The following is a 25005-nucleotide window of genomic DNA, read 5'->3' as shown; positions in this document are numbered from 1 at the left end:
GTAGAGATCCTTGTGTCCTTCTAAATACTCCCACTCCTCCATGGAGAAATAGACAGTGACATCCTGACACCTTATAGGAACCTGACACACACAATGATACAATCACCATCCAGACACATCCCTTGTCTGTTACTGGATAATGTCCCAGAATTCCAGGCACCGCTCACCTCTCCTGTCAGTAGATCAATGATCTTGTTGGTGACTCCTAGAGTCTTCTTCTAACTGTTTGACTTCGGGTTCAGGGAATGAGGTGAAGGCCCTGTAATGGTTAAATGGTCATCAGGCTTCACCGAAGGAAAGTTTTGTATTTAAAGAGCAACACTAATCTCATGTGACCTCCCAGAATTCTCCTCACCTCCATCAAAACCATGAGTGCTTCACAAAAAACGAAAACTATAATACCTAAAATTGTAAAAATGCAACAAATAATATTTCTGTGTGTTTTAAAAAAATTATTTAAATATTTTATTTTATATTTAATGGTATTAATAAGGTAGGAAGACGTTCTCTATATGGAGACATATAGTGGAATATATAGCTCTATACAGTATATAGATAATATTTCTGTATGATTATAATATTATTATACACAATTTATATAGCGCCAACAGTTTACGCAGCGTTTTACAATGTATATGGGGGACAACACAAATACAGTACAATACAAAAGGTACGGAAAGGCCCTGTTCGTAGAGCTTATATTCTAGGGGGTGGTTATAGTAATAGCTGCAGAAAATGATTTGATGGGGGTGGCTCGGGTCAGTTATTAGGTGGGTATGGGATAGGCTTCCCTGAATAAATGAGTTTTCAGGGATCTCCTAAAGGTGGACTGGGTAGGGGCTGATCGGACATACCGGGGCAGGGAGTTCCAAAGGATGGGGGAGGCTCTGGAGAAGTCCTGAATATAAAATAATATACAATAAAGCCTTCTCTTTAGAGAAGCCAATCCTGCCTCCACCTAATAACTGTACTTTTATTTTCTCCATCAGCTCATCTCCCACATTTATTATCGTTTGTATCATTTGACCCTCCCTCCTAGATTGTAAGCTAAAATGAGCAGGGCACGCTGAGTCTTCTTGCATTGAATTGCATTGTAACTGTATTGTCTGCCCTCATCTTATAGGCACTGTGCAAACTGTTGGCGCTATATACATGGGCGTCCGCTCCATAGGGCAAGGGGGGGCAATTGACCCCCCCCCTGGAAAATCGAGAAGGTGTTGAAGAGTCTCGCGGCCACGGGCTGTCTAAACGGTCCCGGTCCGGATGTCACACAAACACAGCGAGCAGAGTGAAGCCGCCTCCCCCTCCAGTGTTTATGTGTACACAGGGGGAGGGAACCTGCTGTGACCCGGCCGTGCTAATGGTTGATCTGAGGTACTGAATGGGATGGGGGAAGGGGAGGTTCGTCTGTGCTGAAGGGGGGGGTTTGTGCTGAATGGGCGTCCATCTGTGCTGAAGTGGGGGTTTGTGCTGAATGGAGGGGTCTGTGCGGAATGGGGGGCTGTGCTGAAGGGGGGGTCCATATGTGCTGAATGGAGGGTCTGTGCAGAATGGGGGGTCTGTGCTGAATGGAGGGGTCTGTGCTGAATGGGGGTATGTACATTCTCTAGGCTATATTTATATGGGCAACTGGCCGCGTTATTGGTAAAGCGTTGCTAAAAAGTGCCGCTTTACCATAATTTGGTATGGTACCCTGCTAGCGTTTGAAGAAGGGTTAAATGTGTATCACCGCTGCGGAAGTGCCCCCTCCTGAAAAAATTTCAGCGGACGCCCATGGCTATATACATCCTGTATAATAATAATAATATACAGTATGTGTGTATCAGCATCTGTTGGAGATAAAAGACATCACAGTGACTTTGGAAGAAGAAAACGGACATGACGGGAGCGTTACTGGGTGTAAATATATAATATCTTATTACCTCATCTGCTGCCAGTTCCAGCAATGTCTCCTTTCTACTTCTTCTCAACTCACCTCTCACCCGGAACTTCCTTTTTATACTGCAACATCACTTCCTGTCTGCTCTGACATCATTTCCTGTCCTGCTGTGGTATTACTTCCTGTGTCTCTACAATCACACTCTTCAGTGTCAGTGTTCCACTTTATATAAGTGGAATAGATCTCCACCTTCAGAGGAAATTCATTAAAGGGGGAAGTCCCGTCTATTTTTACTATGTGAATATTATAAGATAACACTGCAATGGTTAAAAAAATAACCACCAGATCCTGTAACCATCTAAAAAAGCTTCTGGTAAAAGAAAAAGGAAAATTAAGTACTGTATGGTAATTGCCTACTTTGTCATGTTTTTCCTCAATAGCATTGTGTGTTTATATGTCTGCAATAAGTACTGTAAGATTAAAGTGTAAGTTCACCTTTACAGAAAATCTGAAAGGTGAACTTACACTGGACCACATCCCCCCGGTCCCGCTAACCTGGAGGCCGGCGATCTCCCATTCCGATAGATTGTATAGCAGCTTTACAGTCTGGGGATTTGAAGTCCCTGCAGCTCTCTCTCCTCTTCACCCGTGGTAACAGGACGGACTACACAGGTTCTGATTGGTTGGCAACATACATATGAAGGTGATAACCAACTAGGATGTTCCTATACGTACCTCCTAATGAGGTACATTTAGGAGATTATGCCAAGGGGATTTTTAAGCCACGGACCGGTGTGGCGGCTTTATGAGGGATCATAGTCTGAGATCATCACGCTCCAGCTTAGAAGGGCCAGGGGGGATGGGGTCCTGTGTAAGTTCACCTTACAGATTTTTCTGTAAAGGTGAACTTACCCTTTAACGACTGCCTATTTAGGCTGTACCTGGTCTATAAATCGGCTCCAGTGGCGGTGCGTCTATAGAGGGCGCTGGAGCGCCGCCCCCTCTGGCTCTCGTCTCACCGCCACTGAATAACATAGATTCATGCATTGCATGAATCTATGTTATTGTTGCTGCCCGCTGCCGCAACTATTCACATGGCCGGACGGTGAGCGCCGACCACCTGAATAATGGCAGCTGGTTGGCTGTGCGGAAGTGCCTATCAGAGCCAGCGGCTTTGATAGGCTTTCCGAGTACAGCCCTCGGCTCCCGGAAGCTTATCCTCGGGACGTACGGGAGGTGCGTTCCTTGGATAAGACTGATGACTGTCTCAGCCAATCAGGTTCACCGATTCTGGTTATCGGTAACCTGATTGGCTGAAGCATCATCGAGGGCGGGAAAAGACATCGAGGGACGTGGAAGGAGAAAGGTAAGTGCCGGGTGGGGGGGTATTTTACAGGGCACAGTGGCTGCGTTTGATGGCATGGCACAGTGGTGACAATTGATGGCACAGTGGCTGCGTTTAATGGCATGGTATAGTGGTGACAATTGATGCCACAGTGGCTGCTTTTGATGGCATGGCACAGTGACTGCATTTGATGACATGGCACAGTGGTGACAATTGATGGCACAGTGGCTGCGTTTGATGGCATGGCACAGTGACTGCATTTGATGACATGGCACAGTGGTGACAATTGATGGCACAGTGGCTGCGTTTGATGGCATGGCACAGTGGTGACAATTGATGGTACAGTGGCTGCATTTGATGGGCACAGTGAGGCTGCTTTTTTTCTTCTTTTTTTTTTTTTTTTCTCGTTTTGAGCACCAGCCGCCACTGATCGGCTCTGCAATTTGGAAAAATGGATTTATGTTTAGATGTATCTGGTCTACGAGCCAGCAGCTATTTTATGAAAATTTGGATAAATGGTTCTAAATTTAGAATGTATCTGGTCTATAAACCAGAGGCTCTGGATGGACAGTTGGATAAATGGCTCTATATTTAGGATGTATCCGGTCTATAAACCAGAGGCTCTGGATGGACAGTTGGATAAATGGCTCTATATTTAGGATGTATCCGGTCTATAAACCAGAGGCTCTGGATGGACAGTTGGATAAATGGCTCTATATTTAGGATGTATCTGGTTTATATCTGTATCTGTTTAATCTTTAAATTTGAAATTTGAAAACTACTTTTTGTGTTCCAGATGAATCATGCATTCTCAATCACTCAGAAATTGCAGCTTGTCCATACAGGCTTGATATCTGTGGGGTAAATTTCTTTTTTTCTCAGAAACAAGTTTAATAAAGAACAGGTTTTACATACATGTCATATCAGATCACTGACCTGACAAGCGGGCTGTCACGTGGGTTGGGCGGCTTCTCCGGCTTCCCTAATTCCCCTGGCTGGCTGGCGGTGCGGCGGCGCTGCGTTGGGGCAGGCGGTGCTGCGTCTCCCTGGTCTCCCTGGTCTGCCTGGTTCCCTGGTCCCCTGGAGCGGGCGGGCGGGTGGAGGAGCTGCGGAAGTGTGCCGCGCGGCTCCGGGAGGGGGTCCCGGGGGGGGGGGGGCGTCACGCAGCCCTGTGGCTCCACAGTTTGCAGCTCGGCGAAGTGGAGTACTGGCCCCATCACCAAAGCCAAAGCCAAAACCATAATAATAGGAACAGAAGGTAACCTGGAACACACTGCAGCAGCCCGTAAGATTCTCTTAGTAAAACAATTATTGGACTGGTGAGTACATCTTATGAGCATACTCCATCCATCCATCAAAGTGGTGAGTACAAATGTCCTTTAAAAAAAATATGAACTAAGAAAAAGAAATATAAAAGAAATATACAAATGGGATACCTCTTTCAGAGGAGACTGACAAATGGACGGGACTGACATGAAAGCATGAAATAATGTGTTATAAGTGATATGAGCTCAACACTGTCATTTCAAATGTCTGTAAAGATGTCGGTAACTTTATAGTCCCCCCGGTTGCTTCCTCTTGATACTCTTGATGGGACACTGCTCTCTGTGGAGAATGATAAAAGTCTGGGACTGTGATGATAGCTTGGAATAATGTGACATGAGAGCCATGAGTACAGCACTGCTTTTTCTCTTTTTTTTTTCTTTTTTTTTTTTTTTGTTCCTGTAAGGAGGTCGGTAACCCCATAGTTTCTCCTGTGGCCCCCTCTTGATACTTTCTTGCGTCTTATGGGGATCAATAAGTGAACAAGAGACACGGAATTTTACACGGAATTTTTTGCACAATATTTGTTAGTTGGACACTGGAGTCGGATAGAAAAGGGGGGTCAGTATACTAGGAGAAGATCCCTAAGATATACGGGCACTGGAGACGGGGATGAGAGGGGAGTATACACCTATCACAAGTGCAAACGGATTTCCCTCGGAACCGCTCTAAAGTGACGTAGTCACAATTTAGGGGCAAGGATGACCACAAGGGGAAAAATTGTGAAAGGCGGGGCAACCCCAAAGATACCCCGTTTAAGTCAAAGCCCAGGCCCGATGTGTAAATTTGTGACCCAAGCGATAAACGGCGACAACCAGCACATAGAAAAACCATCGATTGGCAGAGCAGGCCAAGCAGAAAAGGAGAAGAAAAAAGATAAGAAAAAAGGGCCAGCTAATATCTTGGCGGACTCAGAAACATTTTCAGAATCACTCCTAGAGAGCAGAACAGATCAAGATAGGGAAACAGACAAAGAAATAGATCTAGAACAGAGAAATAAGGAAGAAACGCAGGATATGACACTTTTGCCAACAAAAAGGGAGATGGAAGGCATGTTCGCTGCGTTAGAAAGATCACTCAAAACGCAAATGGAAAAAATGGAGAAAAACATGGGGCATATATTGGAAAGAGTGGAAGAAGTGGAGAAAAAAGTTGACCATAATGTAATCTCATTTAAAAAACTAGAGGATGAAATAAAAGCATTAAAAATCAACCAACGAGAACAGGCGTATAAATTAGAAGATCAAGAGAACAGAGATAGAAGAAAGAATATAAGAATACGCGGTGTTCCAGAAACGACACAAGCCGAGGACCTCCCAGAAATAATAAGAAAAATCTGCAATCCAATTTTAGAGAGAGAAACAACTTCCCCACTCAGAATAGAACGAGCACACAGAATAAGACGTCCTAGGGAGAGAGCACAGGATTACCCAAGGGACATTATTGTGCGTTTTGAAAGTTGGGAAGAGAAAAACCAGCTATGGAGAAAACTTAGAGGGAAGTCGCCGTTAGGATACGATCAACATAATATTCAAATTTATCAAGATTTGTCACAAGAGACGTTAAAACGAAGAAGAAGTTTAAAACCATTGCTAGGTGTCCTGCAGGAGCATAATATTCAGTATAATTGGGGATTTCCAGCGTGCCTAATAGGCAGAAAAAATGGTGTTTCGGCAAGACTGAGGTTTTTGGAGGAAATACCAGAATTTTGTCATAGTTTAGGCATCCCAATACCAAGAAATTATTAGCGTTGATCGGCCGGGGAGGAGGGGAATTGTGGGAGGGGGGGCTGTGGGGGGGGGGGAAATGGGGAGGGTCAACATAGTAAGCTATCGGAGTCGGACCGGGGAGAAGGGAGACCCAGAGAGTGCTTCTTCACCAGTTCCCTAGTATAGGGGGACAGGAGACCGGGCTAAACTAGAACTCCACCTCAGCCTGAGGAGCAAAAGAGCGCCAGGAGCGCCAAATAGAAAAAGCTCTAAAAATGACCAGAAGGTCAGGGATCGAACGGGGGGGGGGAGGGGAGGAGAAAGCCCCAAAAGAAGAACAAGGGGGCAAGGTACAATTGGAAGGGAGGGGAGGGAGGGAGAAGGGAGGGGGGGGAGGAGATCGGGAGGGAAGGGAGAGGGGAAGACTAGAGAGGGGGGGAAAGGGATTCAGATCTGTGTGTCATGCAGTAGGAAAGAACATATATACCCAAGACAGAGGGAAAAAAAAAAAAAAAATATATGACAAACATAAAGTTCTTAACATATAATGTAAGAGGTCTCAGTTGCCCCGAAAAAAGACATATGGTACTAAGAGAAGTTGAAAGGTATTCCGCTGAAATAGTTTTCCTCCAAGAGACACACATAACGTTGGACTCTAATGTCAGATTGTATTCTCGGGCAGTCCCTAGTTGGTACTACGGGGACTCCCCAAAGAAGAGAGCAAAAGGGGTCGCCATAGGAATAGGGAAGAATATCTCCTTTACAGTGGAAGATAGGAAAGTAGACCCGGAAGGTCGTTATTTGTTTCTAAAAGGAGTACTCCAAGGGAAAAAATACACGCTAGCAAATATTTACTGCCCAAACAGCCAACCGCATAAATATCTGAGGGGGATTTTGAACGCCTTAATGGACTTTAAATTAGGACATGTAATACTAGCAGGAGATTTCAATCTCTCAATGGACTATGAACTGGATAGTACATCCGGGGCTCAGAGGCGAAATATTAAACAGCTTAGAATATTAAGAAAAAAAATGCATAGCTACTGTTTAATAGATCCCTGGAGGATTACATATCCAAATAAAAGAGACTACACTTACTATTCCTCCGTGCACGGAACATACTCAAGATTGGACTATATATTGGTAGACCATGAGTTATTGGAAGAGGTAGTGGATACTTCGATAGGGGTATCTACAATCTCAGATCACGCTCCTGTAATAGCGGAAATTAGATTCAAAGAAATAGAGCAAAGAAAAGGATCATGGAACCTGAATGAAGAACTTATAGAGGATATAGAGGTAAACAACATAGTGAGAACGGAATTGGATCAATATTTCACCCTTAATAACACACCTGGAGTAAGGGTAGCTACCGTTTGGGAGGCCCATAAGGCATACATCAGAGGGAAATTAATCTCAATAGGAGCAGGGAAAAAAAAGATAAGGAAATTAAACATGAAAAAATTAACAACTGAGCTATTTGAACTGGAGCAAATACATAAAGAACGAGGAGAAAATGAAATATATCATGAAATTATTGTAAAGAGGACCCAGCTTAGAGATCTGATGAAGGTTGAAACAAGAGACATATTCAAAAATGTTAGAAAGGAGAGATATAAATGGGGGAACAAACCAGGGAAACATCTAGCCAAAATATCCAGGGAAAAAAAAAAAAAAACTACATCGAAAAAATAAAGAATCAAGACGGCCTTATGAAATATAAGACGTCTGAAATAGCGGAATCCTTTCGGACTTTTTATAGCTCACTATATTCAATAAGAACTAAGGAAACACAAGAGCAAGAAAAGATGAGAAAAAGGAAAATCAGGGAATACCTAGAAGAAGCGAAATTACCTCAAATTTCTCAAAATGACATTGAATCCCTAGAGGCCCCAATAACTCAAGAAGAGGTACATAGAGCCTTCAGGGAAACCCCGTGCGGGAAAAGTCCAGGCCCCGATGGCTTGCCGATCAAATATTATAAAACATTTAGCGAACTCCTGGTTCCAGAGATATGTAACTATTTTAACAAAATAGGAGAGGAAGAAGAAATAAGAAAAGAATCTCTTTTGGCAAATATTTCTATTATCCCTAAAACGGGAAAGGATGGAACGTTGTGTTCCTCCTATCGTCCAATAGCACTGTTAAACGCAGACCTGAAAGTATACGCGAAAATATTAGCAACCAGGATAAAAAGTTTAACGCCGCAATTAATAAACTCAGATCAGGCGGGCTTTGTAGCAGGCAGAGAAGGAAGAGACAATAGTATAAGGACCCTGTTACTGTTACAACAAGACCCAAAAAAGAAACCCCCAGTCGTACTCATGTCTTTAGATGCCGAAAAAGCATTTGACAGAGTCGACTGGGGGTTTATGATGGAAACTTTACAAAAAATAGGCATGGGCCCAAGGTTCATGAAATGGGTAAAGAACCTGTACAGCCACCCGACGGCAAGGGTGAAGGTCAATGGGAGTATGTCATCTGTGTTCAACATGGAAAACGGAACCAGACAGGGGTGCCCGCTCTCACCTCTCCTATATGTAATAGCCTTGGAACCGTTGTTAGCAAAAATCCGGGAAAACCCGGGGATAGGAGGGGTGAGAGTGGGAGATGAAGAACACAAGGTGGCGGCGTATGCGGATGACATACTCCTATATCTGACCGAACCTAGAGTATCTCTTCCTAATGTTATAAAGGAAATAAAAAGATATGGAGAACTTTCAAATTTTAAAATAAACCCGATAAAAACGGTAATCTTGAATCTGGGGATAGAAAAAAAAGAAGCAGAAGAACTACAGAAAGAGTATCCATTTACATGGGAAAAAGAAGCTATAACGTACTTGGGTATAAAAATTACACCTAAAGTTGAAAAACTCTACTCGGCCAACTTTGTCCCCTTAATCAATGACATTAACCATGACCTGAAAAACCTAGCAAAAAAACATATCTCCTGGATAGGCAAGATTAATGCGTTTAAGATGATGATTTTACCAAAGATAACATACAAACTTCAAATGCTCCCAATAAAAATACCGCAAAGCTTCTTTAAAGTAATTAAAACAGTAATTTTGAAATATCTATGGGCAGGTAAAAAGGCTAGATTAAGCTATTCATTGTTGAGCTTGAAAAAAAAAGGAGGGGGGTTGGGGCTCCCCGATATAAAAAGATATTATTATGCTGTAAACTTAGCTAGGTTGGTAGAATGGACAAACGCACATACACAAAAAAAATGGGTACGTATGGAAGAAATATTAAGTGGGACACTATTAAATAGAAATGTATGGATACCACCGAAAATGAGGGAATTTAGCACGAACACACACAACATAACAAGGAACGTATTTAGGATATGGGACACAATATTGAGACGGGAAAAATGGGAGTATAACTCTCCATTAATCCCATTAGCAGGCACAAATTTTTTTCCACCAGGTAACGGAACACGTTTTGGAAAACACTTAGGGGAGAAAAAATTAAAAGATATTGTTACACGGGGAAAAATTAAACTTAGACAAGAGATAAAAATAGGGGAAGGGGAACAAAGCATGAGTGAATGGGAGTATATGCAGTTAAAACATTTTGTGAGCACACTACCACAACCAATTAGGGAAGACAAGACACTATATCCAATAGAAAAAATATGCAGCATGGACAAGCCCCTGATACACGGTATATCAAAGGTATACGGGATACTAACAGAACTCGAGACCCAGGAAGCATTGCCCTTTTTAGAAAAATGGGAAAGCGACATTGGTAAAAAAATTGATAAAACACAAATGATAGGTGCAGTATATAACCATGCCGCGGACATTACCACCATAGAAGCAAATTATAAATGTATGGTACGATGGCACATGACCCCATCAAGAATGAATAAGATCCACCCTAGGAATTCAGAGTTATGTTGGAGAAACTGTAAACAAAAAGGAACAACGCTACATATATGGTGGGACTGCCCGAGAATACAGGAATACTGGAAAGAAATCTTGAAATATATCGCAGAAATAACAGGAGAGACGATTCTATGTAGCCCGCTGACCTGTTTGTTTCACGGAACTGAAAAAACAAAAAAACAATATGGAACAACTCTGGTCCCAGTGTTGTTAAACGCAGCTAAGGCTCTGATCCCCAAAAATTGGCTACACCCAAAGAGGCCATCAATTAAAGAGTGGATAGAAAGGGTGGAATATATAGAAGAGATGGAGTATCTTGCCTGCAGAGAGTTAGGAGAAGAGGACAGAAACAGGATGGTTTGGGAAAAGTGGAAAGTGTTCAAATCCACAGAAAAGTTCGTCCAGGGGACGACAGAAGCAGAAAGATGAAAAACCATAAAGAAGATTGCATGGCACACAGATCCGGGGGGGGGGGGGGGGGGGGAGAAAAAGGGGGGAGGAAAAGGGGGGGGGGAAAAAAAAAAAAAAAAAAGGGGGGGAATAATAACGATATGCTAATGTAGTTAGATTCGTCAAGCGGGAAAACACCAATTTAACAGTTTAAAAATGTTATATCTGTAATATCAAAAAAAAAAACACAAAAAAAAATAAAAAATAAACAAAAACCCACGAATGATGCGAAGCCGCAAGAGAGATGCTAAGGGCGGGCGAACCGTGAGCTAGCCTCTCGGCCATATGTGAGCAGAGTCTGACGTGAAAAAAAAAAAAAAAAAAAAAAAAAAAAAAAAACATACATGTCATATCATCCAGTTTCACCAAATCATAGTTCACATACAGTTTTGTTCAAAATTATTCAACCCCCCAATGCTGTAAAGGGTTTTAGGGAATTTAGTGTACATTTGTAATTGTATTCAGAATGAAATCCTACAAGGACTTCTTAAAGAATCATATGCAACTAAAATGACATCAATTGGTTTTGTAATACAGTCGTAAATGTTTATTTTGTGAATTCTTCATTTACACAATTATTCAACCCCTTAAAGACTACCACTCTGAAGAACAGAGGTTCATTGAAGTGTTTTCAATCAGGTATTGAAAACACCTGTGGATGTCAGGGAACAGCAATAAAGCCTAATAAGCACCAATCAGGCAGCTTTAAAATGACTGTGATACTCAGCTCCTTCTAGACTGGTGTGGTTACAAACATGGTGAAGTCAAGAGAATGGTCCAGGAAGACAAGAGAAGAGGTGATTACTCTTCACAGGAAGGGCAATGGCTACAAGAAGATTGCAAAGTTGTTAAACATACCAAGAGACACCATAGGAAGCATCATTCGCAAATTCAAGGCAAAGGGCACTGTTGAAACGCAACCTGGTCGTGGCAGAAAGAAGATGCTGACTTCGACTGCTGTGCGCTACCTGAAGCGGAGAGTGGAGAAAAGTCCCCTTGTGACTGCTGAGGAACTGAGAAAAGAGTTGTCAGATGTGGGTACTGAAGTTTCTGCTCAGACAATACGGCGCACACTGCGTAATGAAGGCCTCCATGCCAGAACTCCCAGGCGCACCCCCTTGCTGTCTCCAAAGAATAAGAAGAGTCGACTGCAGTTTTCTGTTTTCAGTCTCCAAACATATACATGATTTTTTCCATTCAGGTGCAATGTGCTTGTTCTAACCCTCAGAAATCGCAGTGGCTTAAAATTATTTGTTTCTGTTATATTTGTGACAAAGACACAATTACTTTGTTTTCAGGTGCAATAAGCCTGTTCAGAACTGTAATATTTTGGTCTCATCAGTCTCTGAAACAATTTTACAATTGGGAAGGGGAGGGAAAAATGGAGATGGGGAGGGACAAGGTGTAAACAATGTAATAATGTAAACAACAGCCTAGTATTGGGTCTGTGGATGGAACCATGGCTAGTGGTAACTGCCATGGTCTCCATCCCCAATGTTAATGGAAGAAGGCATGATAAGGGGGAAGGGAGGGGTAAAAGGAAAAGATAGGGCTCAGGCATTGTGGGACTTTAACATGAAACACAACACCGAATTATGTTGAATCAAATAATAAAGGTACAATAACATTTATTGGATACAATAGAGCATACCAGAAGTGAACATCACAATACATAGTATACAAAGTAATAGGCATGATTGGTAAATCAAAATTTACATATTAAACATAATACCTATAGTGTACCATTGTATGCATCGCTGTAACCAAATAAAAATGTAAGGGTATAAAATAGAAACTGGGTAGTTCTGGTTATCAAAACATATAATAAACAAGGTCAAGTTGACCAATTGTAAAAATTAATTAAATGATTCATAATTATCAGAGATAGAAATCAATGATGTAGTAAAATTGCTGGGACAGAACATCAGTAGGGAGCTCGACACGTTTCGTGGATAAACTTCCACTCATCAGGAGCAAGTAGGGCCTGGATAGATCTGTAAATATAATAAAATATAGTACAAGGATTCACTAAATGGTAGTTCAGTGATTGTGACCGAAAGAGTAGGGGGCATAGGGTATAGTCCCAACACTCTTACCTCTGGGTAGATTGACAGTCAAAAATAATAAGTGGTAACCGACGATATTGACATCTAGGGACGTTGTGGAATATGAGATCCCCGGGGGGAACTGAGGTGGTGGCGATGCGGCAGCAACCCGGCAAGAACCACTGAGAAATGGACAATGGGTAGAAATTGGTTCCCCAGTCATTAACCATGGTTGTGAGCAGTGTGCGGTAGCAGTCCACGGAGTTCCTGTAAACAAGTCTCTGAAACAAGACACTCATTTTTTATTTCCAGGTGTAACATGTCCGCTCAGTAAGTTTGAAATTAAAGGCTGTCCATACAGGCGAAATATCTCTGGTGTAATATAGGGAGAAAAAACTGCGCTTGTCAAAAACGTTCTAAATATATATGCATCAAGGCAGCAGAAGAAATGTGATAAGCATATAAAGTCCAATATAAAAGTAAACTGCGCCAAGTAGGAAACCAGATATCAGGCTGGTAAAAAGCAATGATAATAAATAATATGAATAAAAGCACATTCAGTCCAATAAAAGGTTCGTAGCAGCACCACCATGTGTCAGCAAAAATTCATTGTGAACACACCACCACCAAACTGAAAGCCGGTTACCAGAACCACCCAAACATTAAGCATGTAGACAGATTTTATTCAATGGGCTCCACATCAGATTAGCATCAGACTGGGGAGGGATCCAGGGAGCAGATCTCAAATTGCACCACATCGATGATTGAACATATCCTCGGTATATAAATAAAAACGGACCATAGCGTGATACCGTACGAAATATTTAATAAAAATGCATAAGACATGGACTTACAAACATCTCATGATTAAAAGCGTGTATGTATGCCGGCCGGCAATAGGAGCCCTTCCTCCTTCAGATGGAACGCGGTGACGTCAGTGTGCGCCTTCCCAGACAACGTTTCGTCATTAACAGACGTTCTCAATGGGGAATCTGTAACATCTTTCCATCTTCTATCTCCTATTAAATAAAACATTTTTGGAAGTGCAGTGCTTGCTCTCACCTTTAGAAATTTTGGATTATCCAAGAAAGGCTTTGAAGGTGTGCTGTAAATATTCAATCTTAGCAAAATTACCAAAATGTTTACATAAAATCTGCCTGCGCTCTCCCTCTGGAATAGCAAACTATCTAATAGACAAAAATATGTGCTCCAATAAGTACTATGTTTCAGTCTTCGGTTATTTATTAATTCACCGTTAAAAATCTGCATGCTCCCTCCAGCTGAGATTACATCTTAGCTGAATAGGAGTATATACTGCTCAATTTATTATGATTTTCTTGTTTCTGGCTCTGGAAAATTACACGTTAATTTCGTTACATATAACACTGGCCAAGTATCTTCCATTGTGGACTAGTAACAACACTGTACATAGTGTGCAGCGAGTCTGCAAAATGTTTCTGGCTCTTGACCCTGACATGATAAACAGATTTATTTTTCAGAGTAACATATACCTCATAGTTATCTAGTATAAATGCTTGCAAAATTGTCAGGAAGTCTATACAATAATAATGACTGCTGTCTTTGAAATAATACCCTCGTTGTAATTTTAGAAACAAAAATTAAATAATCCCTCCCCCATAGATTGCTGCCCAAGGCCCAAATCAATTTGCTTCCATACTCTCCAGCCACTGTGCCATGTTTGGCAGTTGTCTCTGAAACACGATATGTAGATTTTTTATTATTAACTTTTTAGCTACCTGTAAATACCCTCTTCCTGCTGAATGATAATTTTTTTTATATACATTACTGATATCTAAGGTTCAGCATCAAAATTCAAACATAATTAGAATTTTCTGAATCAAACCAAAGGCTCATCCCAATTTATAATTATGAAAAAACAAAAGAATGAAAAACAAACTGAAACGTATGCACAAATTTATAAAGCACACACAATAATTGTATAAACATATGATTTTTTTTAACAATGTTTCAAAATGATTACCAATATACATTACAATTATATCCTTCATATCCCTTCATAGTAATTTTATATATTTGACATCACTGTAAATGATCCCTTGATAGTTACTCTATTTGGTAGATAATATATTTTACCATTTTTATCAAAAGATATTGGAATTTCCGCTTATCCTTGGAGATTCTGCCACGTGTTTGAGTTCTACACTACAATGCAAAAAAGTCCTCAGCGTGGCACTCTAGTAGGGACATTTCTTTATCATTAGGCCCGGATTCACAAAGGAGTTACGACGGCGTATCTCCAGATACGCCGTCGTAACTCTGAGTGCGGCCCGTCGCAACTCGGCGCCTGATTCATAGAATCAGATACGCCTCCCAGTTGCCTAGATACGAGCGGCGTAAGTCTCCTACGCCGTCGTATTTTAGGGTGCATATTTACGCTGGCTGCTAGGTGGCGCTTCCGTATATTTCCGCGTTGATTATGCTAATTAGCTAGATACGCCGATTCACGAACGTACGTGCGCCCGGCGTATCAAGATACGTCGTTTACGCAAGACATACGCCGGCGTAAAGTTACCCCTCATAAAGCAGGGGTAAGTCATGTTAGGTATGGACGTCGAAAATGTCGGAACAGCGTCGTGTTTTACGTCGTTTGCGTAAGTCGTCCGTGAATGGGGCTGGACGTAAGTTACGTTCACGTCGACTAGGCATTCAGCGGGCGTAATTTAATTAGAAAATTCGACATGATACTGAGCATGCGCGCGCATGCGCCGTTCGATAAAAGCGTAATTTATGTGGGGTCACAAAACATTTACATACAACACGCCCCCTACCAGCCTAGTTTGAATTAGGCGGGCTTACGCCGTATCAGATACACTACGCCGCCGTAACTTAGAGGGGAAGATGTTTATGAATACGGGACCTGCCGCTCTAAGTTACGGCGGCGTAGTGTATCTGAGATACGCTACGCCCGCCTCAAGATAGGCGTTTGTATGTGAATCTGGCCCTTAGTGTCTACATCCCCACCACACATTGTTCCCTCAGCATTGTCCACCTCACTAAACACGCTCTACACCCCTGTGTTGTATCTCTTTCCTCGATGTCTGTACTACATTCTCTGGGAGCTCCCCCCATCCACAGTGTCAGAGTCTAAGGTACTGCTTAGTCTTCTCCAGAGCTCCTAGACATAGATATGTTATACTGTGTGCATTTCCTATTTATTTATTACAGGTTGTTATATAATGCTGATATTTGCTTTACATATATACATTGACATCAGTCCCTGCCCTCAAACCTATGGTATACTACATTCTCCGACAGCTCTCCTCCACCATGCACACACTACATTCTCCAACAGCTCTCCTCCACCATCCACACTACATTTTCCGACAGCTCTCCTCCCACCATCCACACTACATTCTCCGACAGCTCTCCTCCCACCATCCACACTACATTCTCTGACAGCTCTCCACCACCATGCACACTACATTCTCCGACAGCTCTCCTCCCACCATCCACACTACATTATCCGACAGCTCTCCTCCACCATGCACACTACATTCTCTGACAGCTCTCCCCCATCATCTACACTACATTCTCTGACAGCTCTCCTCCACCATCCACACTACATTCTCCAACAGCTCTCCTCCACCATCCACACTACATTTTCCGACAGCTCTCCTCCCACCATCCACACTACATTCTCCGACAGCTCTCCTCCCACCATCCACACTACATTCTCTGACAGCTCTCCACCACCATGCACACTACATTCTCCGACAGCTCTCCTCCCACCATCCACACTACATTATCCGACAGCTCTCCTCCACCATGCACACTACATTCTCTGACAGCTCTCCCCCATCATCTACACTACATTCTCTGACAGCTCTCCTCCACCATCCACACTACATTCTCCGACAGCTCTCCTCCCACCATCCACACTACATTCTCCGACAGCTCCCCTCCACCATCCACACTACATTCTCCAACAGCTCTCCTCCCACCATCCACACTACATTCTCCGACAGCTCTCCTCCACCGTCCACACTACATTCTCCGACAGCTCTCCTCCCACCATCCACACTACATTTTCCGACAGCTCTCCTCCACCATCCACACTACATTCTCTGACAGCTATCCTCCACCATGCACACTACATTCTCTGACAGCTCTCCTCCCACCATCCACACTACATTCTCCGACAGCTCCCCTCCACCATCCACACTACATTCTCCGACAGCTCTCCTCCCACCATCCACACTACATTATCCGACAGCTCTCCTCCACCATCCACACTACATTCTCCGACAGCTCTCCTTCCACCATCCACACTACATTATCCGACAGCTCTCCTCCACCATCCACACTACATTCTCCGACAGCTCTCCTCCACCATCCACACTACATTCTCCGACAGCTCTCCTCCACCATCCACACTACATTCTCTGCCAACTCTCCCCCACAATCCACACTACATTCTCCGACAGCTCTCCCCCACAAACCACACTACATTCTCCGACAGATCTCCTCCACCATCCACACTACATTCTCCGACAGCTCTCCTCCACCATCCACACTACATTCTCTGATGGTGACCATAGGGATGCTCACTGGTGAATTTTCTGATGTTTAACAAGGACCCCTTTATGAGTGAAAGATTTCCCGCACTCTGAACATGAATAGGGACGCTCACCTGTGTGAATTCTCTGATGTGTAACAAAATGATCTTTCTTAAGAAAAGATTTCCCACACTCTGAACATGAATAAGGACTCTCACCCATGTGAAATCTTTGGTGTTGCACAAAGTTTCCTTTCTGAGTGAAACATTTCCCGCACTCCGAACATGCATAAGGACGCTCACCTGTGTGAATCTTCTGGTGAGTAAGAAGAGTATTTTTCTTAACAAATGATTTCCCACACTCTGAACATGAATAAGGGCGCTCACCAGTGTGAATTTTCTGATGTTTAACAAGGTCTCCTTTATGAATGAAAGATTTTCCGCACTCTGAACATGCATAAGGACGCTCACCTGTGTGAATTCTCTGATGTATAAGAAGAGAATTTTTCTTAACGAATGATTTTCCACACTCTGAACATGAATAAGGACGCTCACCAGTATGAAATCTTTGGTGTTGCACAAAGTTTCCTTTCTGAGCGAAAGATTTCCCGCACTCTGAACATGAATAAGGACGCTCACCTGTGTGAACCCTCTGATGAGTAAGAAGATTATTTTTTTTAAGGAAACATTTCCCGCACTCTGAACATAAAAAAGGACGCTCACCCGTGTGAATTCTCTGGTGTTTGACAAGGTCTCCTTTGTAAGTGAAAGATTTCCCGCACTCTGAACATGAATAAGGACGGTCACCCCTGTGAATTTTCTGATGTTCAACAAGATGTCTTTTATGAGTGAATGATTTCCCACACTCTGAACAGGAAAAAGGGCGCACACCTGTGTGAGTTCTCTGGTGATCAACAAGATGTCTTTTATGAGTGAATGATTTCACACACTCTGAACATGAATAGGGACGCTCACCTGTGTGAACTCTGTGATGAGTAAAAAGATTATGTTTCTTAAGGAAAGATTTTTCGCACTCTGAACAAGAATAAGGACGCTCACCCGTGTGAGTTCTCTCATGTTTTAGAAGGCCACTTTTATAAGTGAAAGATTTCCCGCACTCCGAACACGAATAAGGACGTTCTCCTGTGTGAAGTTTCTGGTGTTTATTTAGTGCTCCCTTCCGAGTGTAAGATTTCCCGCACTCTGAACATGAGAATAGATTGTCACCTCGGTGATCTCCTTCATGGGGTGAGGAAGATTCCTCGGGATTAGAAGGATCTGTTGATATATCTGCAGTGTGAGATCTTACATGGATATTTACAATCATAGTATGTGATTGATGAGAAGATTCCCCCTGATCAGAGGGATCCATTGATGTCTCCGGACAGGAAGGTCTGTGATGTATATTTTGTGTATTTGGATTTCCTCCTGGAGGATCCTGTGTGATGACATTATCTTCTGACTTACAATCAGCAGATAATAGAAGATGTCTCTCTGAGGAATTCCTCACATCACATCCATCTGTTGGAAAGAAGGAAAAAATATATAAAAAATCTCAGTAGATGACAAATAACTGGAGTTTTAGCTCCTCCCCCCCCGTCGGTGGAATAAGTGGAAATGCCGATCTCACAGCTGGGCTCCTGTTCTCCCTCCAAAATCAATCAGAAAAGTCTTCACACCGAGTCCATATATGATCTGCTAATTCTAGAATAATAAATAGTTATGACTGAGGCTTCATTATCCAAAATGTGTTAGTGGATTGTTACTACATCGGATTGGCTGGATTTTATATGATGAAGAGTTTGCAGATCATATATGGTAAAGGGGGCGGAATAATATAAATGCATTCACAAAAGTAACAAATGACTGGCCAGTTGGAGTAACTGGGATTGAATCAGGGAGGTGGTGACCTCTATTAGTAAACATCCAGCCTTGGCTTGGCCTGAGAAGTGACGTCAGGCGGAGGAGTTTGGCCGTACTTTCAGTTTTTGGATGCCGTTCACAGAATTCTACAGCTGAATTAGCACACAGCTCTCTCCTCATACACGGATAGACCACAAGGTCTGTTCTCCTCCTACTTACAGTATCTCACAAAAGTAAGTACACCCCTCACATTTTTGTAAATATTTTTTTCTATTTTTTCATGTGACAACACTGAAGAAATTACACTTTGCTACAATGTTGTGTAGTGAGTGTACAGCTTGTATAACAGTGTAAATTTGCTGTCCCCTCAAAATAACTCAACACACAGCCATTAATGTCTAAACCGCTGACAACAAAAACTAAGTGTAAATTTCCAAATTGGGCCCAAAGTGTCACTATTTTGTGAGGTCACCATTATTTTCCAGCACTGCCTTAACCCTCTTGGACATGGAGCTCACCAGAGCTTCACAGGTTGCCACTGGAGTCCTCTTCCACTCCTCCATGATGACATCACAGAGCTGGTGGATGTTAGAGGCCTTGCGCTCCTCCACCTTCCATTTGAGGATGCCCCACAGATGATCAATAGGGTTTAGGTCTGGAGGCTTGGCCAATCCATCACCTTTACCCTCAGCTTTTTTTTAGCAAGGCAGTGGTCGTCTTGGAGGTGTGTTTGGGGTTCGTTATCATGTTGGAATACTGCCCTGTGGCCCAGTCTCTGAAGGGAGGGGGATCATGCTCTGCTTCAGTATGTCATAGTACATGTTGACATTCATGGTTCCCATTGACACTTTGGGTCTGTCACAAAAGTGAGTACACCCCTAAGTGAAAATGTCCAAATTGGGCCCAACCAGGACAGGGGCTTTAGGAGGGGACTGTAGGGTGTCTGTTTGCCTACTGACTAGGGCCCCTGGCTTTTAAGGGAGCACTACTCTTTGGGAGGTGTGTGCCTGGGGGACTATTGGAGTGGTCTTGCTTAAGATTCAAGCCCATGTTTCCCCAAAACACAGACTCTGGGAACTGTAGGATCCATATACATATTTGGGGTCACTATGCCAAAATGATCAGCTTAAAGCTACCTGATACTGGGGTCTTCTCCTATAGTCCGTTTTGCAAGGTGTTGAGTAGGTCTCTCCCATTGTGTGCCTCCTAGGTGTGCATTCTCATTATTAATTGAGTCACCTATTGTTTTTGTCTGTTTGATCATCTCTTGGAGATGTGATTAATATTTTGACCACTCACTTTTCAAACAGGTAGGCTTCTTTCACATATTGCTGCATTAATATACTTGCCTGGATGATTGTATCTAAACATATATATTTTTACATTCATCCCAATTTTTGAACAGACTAGAACGTGAATTGTATAAACCAGCTATTTTTAATTCATTGTTCAATAATATTAATAATAATAATACATACATACATACACTGTAATTGCGTGATTTATATTGCTGCAATTTAGTCCAGTTTACATTGTATATGATAATGTGATCAGGCTCACCTGATATTGTGTTATATACATTCTGTGTAAGTTTACAATAAAGAGTTCCAGTATGCACCTAAGCTAGTGCCATCTAGTCTTTTGGGTGCTCAGCTAGAATACCCAGTTCCTGGATCCAGACTGGAGGTAGCTATATCTTGACCGAAGCATCCAAGCTGGGCGATGGATGGTTCCATCACAGCATAGTCATGGTTAATGTTCATATTACTGTGAACTGAGAATTTTTATTTCCTAAGCCATGGTTTATTTGGCTTCTGTATAGTTAGTAATATATTGCCATCTTGTGGTTATTTTGGAATTTGCACCATCCTTTTCTGTGTTCCCGCCCATTTTGTGATGTATTTCCCCTTCCTTCACACATTCTCTTGATGAGATAAAGCTGGCCACTTATCTAATGGCCACATGCTAATCTGCTCACATCAGGGGATGCATTATCATGTTTTGACCCGCAAATTTTGTTCTTTCAATCATCTGCCATATCCTGTTTGCTATAAACCTGCTGAATTCAATAAAGATCTTTCGTGAATGGTAAAGAGTATCTGAGAAACATTGTCCGCTGTGTTTGTATCTGCTTATACAGACCAGACATAGAGGCCTCAGCAAGGGATACGTCACTAATACAAGAGCTGGAGTCAGAATACCTCGCAAAACACCACATATTAAACCTTTAGTAGGCAAACACATATTTAACCTTTTAGCACCTGCCTACAGTATGATGTGAAGATCTAATAATTATCTAACATTTTTTATTTAAAGTACAATCCTTATACTCAGAAATAAAATGAAACTATGACCCGTTTCCTCCATAGTGCCTATACTTGCTTGTGTCGATGGGTAGAGAAATGTCCTCCTGTTCACTTTTCATAATCATCCCAACCTCCTCCGTGGACGGCTGATCACCCCCCACATACATCTCTACTTCTTCTTCTTCTTCTTTAACCTCAGCTTTTATATTAATCTGTTCTTTACCCTACACCAAAAATAATAGAAAACATCTATTAAAGTCATCTCAAGATGGATAAAAAACACAGATGACAGCAGCTCTGTATTACCTACTACATCATAACATTTTTTTTTTTTAAATAAGTGTAGGGGCTAGAAACCCCAAAGATGATAAATATACATTTATAAAATAGAGCAAGAGATTGCATAGAAAAATATCATCTCATAGCTTAGAATACTTTTGAGTTCTAATTGCTCAGTCCCATCTAACCTGATGATGGTGAGGGATGTTGTGATCTTCCTGTGTGGAATGCTGGGAAAACAGAAGACCTCTCTCCTCCATAGATTGCTGATCCCCAACGACCTCTTCTTCCTCCTCTTTACTCTCAACTTTGATGTCTTTCAGTTCTTCACCCTAAACCCCAAAGATGATAGAACAGAATCATAAGAAGGAGCAAAAGATTACATAGCAGAATATCATCTTATAGTTTAGCATACATTTCTAGGTGGACATGCTCAGTCCCATCTACCTGATGATGGTGAGGGATGGTGTGATCTTCCTGTGTGGAATCCCGGGAATACACAGGATCACCCTCTACCACAGACTTCTGATCCCCAGACATCTCTTCTTTTTCCACTTTAACCTCAACCTTGATGTCTTTCAGTTCTTTACCCTAAAGCACAAATATGATAGAATGGATTTGTAAAAGGAAACAAGAGATGACAGAAGAATGTTGAATTGTGTAGAATTCTACAAAGTATTTGAGTTCTGGTTGCTCATTCCCACCTACCTGATGATGGTGGGGGATGGTGTGACCTTCCTGTGTGGAATACCGGGAATACAGAGGACGGGGACATCTCTCTGGTGGGTTCCCATTACTGGATCCATCTGTAGGAAACACACACACTGACTGAATACATTGTTTCTATGTGTTTATCAGATGATGGGGGATCTAGGTGGACCCTCCGTACTGCTCTCTCTTTTGCAATAAAGTCTCCTCTTACCCGGTGATGTGAGGGGCGGCTGATTCTCCATCATGACGTCCTTGTAGAGATCCTTGTGTTTTTCTAAATACTCCCACTCCTCCATGGAGAAATAGACAGTGACCTCCTGACACCTTATAGGAACCTGACACACACAATAATACAGTCACCATCCAGACACATCCCTTGTCTGTTACTGGATAATGTCCCAGAATTCCCACCACCGCTCACCTCTCCTGTCAGCAGATCAATGGACTTGTTGGTGGCTTCTAGAATCGTCTTCTAACTGTTTGGGAATGAGGTGAAGGCACTGTAATGGGTAAATAATCAGAAGACTTCACCAAAGGAATACTTTGTATTGAAAGAACAACACTAATGTCATGTGACCTCCCAAAATCCTCCTCACATCTCCGATCAGGTCTGTGTTTTATTAAAAGCGATAAGAGTGATGTCATGTGACCTCCCAGAATCCTCCTCACCTCTCCTGTCAGGTCTGAATAAATGAGTTTTCAGGGATCTCCTAAAGGTGGCCAGGGTAGGGGCTGATCAGACATACCGAGGCAGGGAGTTCCAGAGGATGTGAGAGGCTCTGGAGATTTCCTGAATTTACAATAATATACAATAAAGCCTTCTCTTTAGAGAAGCCTATCCTGCCTCCACCTAATAATTGTACTTTTATTTTCTCCATCAGCTTATCTCCCAGATTAATTACCGTATCATTTGACCCTCCCTCTTAGATTGTAAGCTCTAATCTTCTTGTATTGAATTGCATTGGAACTGTATTGTCTGCACTCATGTTATAAAGTCCTGTGCAAACTGTTGGCGCTATATACATCCTGTATAATAATAATAATATACAGTATGTGTGTATCAGCATCTGTTGGAGATAAAAGACATCACAGTGACTTTGGAGGAAGAGGGCGGACATGACAGGATCGTTACTGGGTGTGAATATAAAATAATATCTTATTACCTCATCTCCTGCCAGTTCCAGCAATGTCTCCTCTCTACTTCTTCTCAACTCACCTCTCACTCGAAACTTCCTTTTTATACTGCAACATCACTTCCTGCCCTGCTGTGGTATTACTTCCTGTGTCTCTACAATCACACTCTTCCTGTCTTCCTGTATCAGTGTTCCACTCTATATAGGTGGAATAGATCTCCACCCTCAGAGTAAATTTGTTAAAGGCGGAAGTCCTGTCTATTTTCACTATGTGAATATTGTAAGATAACACTGCAGTGGTTATTATTATTATACAGGATTTATATAGCGCCAACAGTTTGCGCAGCGCTTTACAACATCAGGGAAGACAGTACAGTTACAATACAATTCAATACAGGAAGGATCAGAGGGCCCTGCTCGTTAGAGCTTACAATCTAGAAATGCAGTGGTTAAAAAAAATAACCACCAGATCCTGTAACCATCTTAAAAAGCTTCTGGTAAAAGCAAAGGAAAATTAAGTTTGGTAATTGCCTACTTTGCCATGTTTTTTCTCAATAGCATTGTGTGTTTATATGTCTGTAATAAGTACTGTGAGATTAGAGTATAAGTTCACCTTTACAGAAAATCAGAAAGGTGAACTTACACTGGACCCCATCCCCCTGGTCCTGCTGACCTGGAGGCCGGCGATCTGCCGTTCCGATAGATTGTATAGCCGTTTTTCCAGTCAGGGGATTTGAAATCCCTGCGGCTCTCACTTCTCTTCGCCCATGGTGACAGGATGGGCTACACGGGTTCTGATTGGTCGGCAACACACATATGATGGCTCCAACCAATTAGGATGTTCCTATACGTACCTCCTAATGAGGTACATTTAGGAGATTATGCCAAGGGGATTTATAAGCCACGGACCTGTGTGGCGGCTTTACGAGGGCCCATAGTGGGAGATCATCACGCTCCAGGTTAGCAGGGCCAGGGGGGATGGGGTCCTGTGTAAGCTCACCTTACAGATTTCTCTGTAAAGGTGAACTTACCCTTTAACGACTGCATATTTAGGATGTATCTGGTCTATAATCGGCTCTGCAATTTGGAAAAAATGGTTTATGTTTAGATGTATCTGGTCTACGAGCTAGCAGCTATTTTATGAACATTTGGATAAATGGTTCTATATTTAGGATGTATCTGGTCCATAAACAAGAGGCTCTGGATGGACAGTTGGATAAATGGCTCTATATTTAGGATGTATCTGGTCTATAAACCAGAGGCTTTGGATGGACAGTTGGATAAATGGTTCTATATTTAGGATGTATCTGGTCTATAAACCAGAGGCTCTGGATGGACAGTTGGATAAATGGCTCTATATTTAGGATGTATCTGGTCTATAAACAAGAGGCTCTGGATGGACAGTTGGATAACTGGCTCTATATTTAGGATGTATCTGGTCTATAAACCAGAGGTTCTGGATGGACTGTTGGATAATGACTCTATATTTAGGATGTATCTGGTGTATATCTGTATCTGTTTAATCTTTAAAT

At 42.3% G+C, this 25005-nt stretch overlaps 1 protein-coding gene and 2 long non-coding RNA genes across 3 annotated transcripts in view; all 3 read right to left on the bottom strand.

Moving 5' to 3' along the window:
• Nucleotides 1-25005, bottom strand: part of LOC120910546 (zinc finger protein 850-like) — a 1103195-nt gene that overhangs the window by 982700 nt on the left and 95490 nt on the right. The window contains 1 exon segment of the mRNA XM_040322301.1: nucleotides 21818-21835. Coding sequence (XP_040178235.1) covers nucleotides 21818-21835 — 18 coding nt within the window.
• LOC120910281 lies at nucleotides 41-1961 on the bottom strand. The gene is made up of 3 exons (XR_005741486.1): nucleotides 1923-1961; nucleotides 168-259; nucleotides 41-81 (listed from the first exon to the last, which is right to left on the bottom strand). It is a non-coding gene; the product is annotated as an uncharacterized LOC120910281 (long non-coding RNA).
• Nucleotides 22635-23706, bottom strand: LOC120910305. The gene is made up of 3 exons (XR_005741512.1): nucleotides 23504-23706; nucleotides 22762-22840; nucleotides 22635-22675 (listed from the first exon to the last, which is right to left on the bottom strand). It is a non-coding gene; the product is annotated as an uncharacterized LOC120910305 (long non-coding RNA).

Source organism: Rana temporaria, chromosome 8 (genome assembly GCF_905171775.1).
Source record: "Rana temporaria chromosome 8, aRanTem1.1, whole genome shotgun sequence".
NCBI classification, from domain to species: Eukaryota; Metazoa; Chordata; class Amphibia; order Anura; family Ranidae; genus Rana; species Rana temporaria.
Note: the sequence above shows the minus strand (reverse complement) of the source record. Positions and strands in the feature narration are given on the sequence as shown.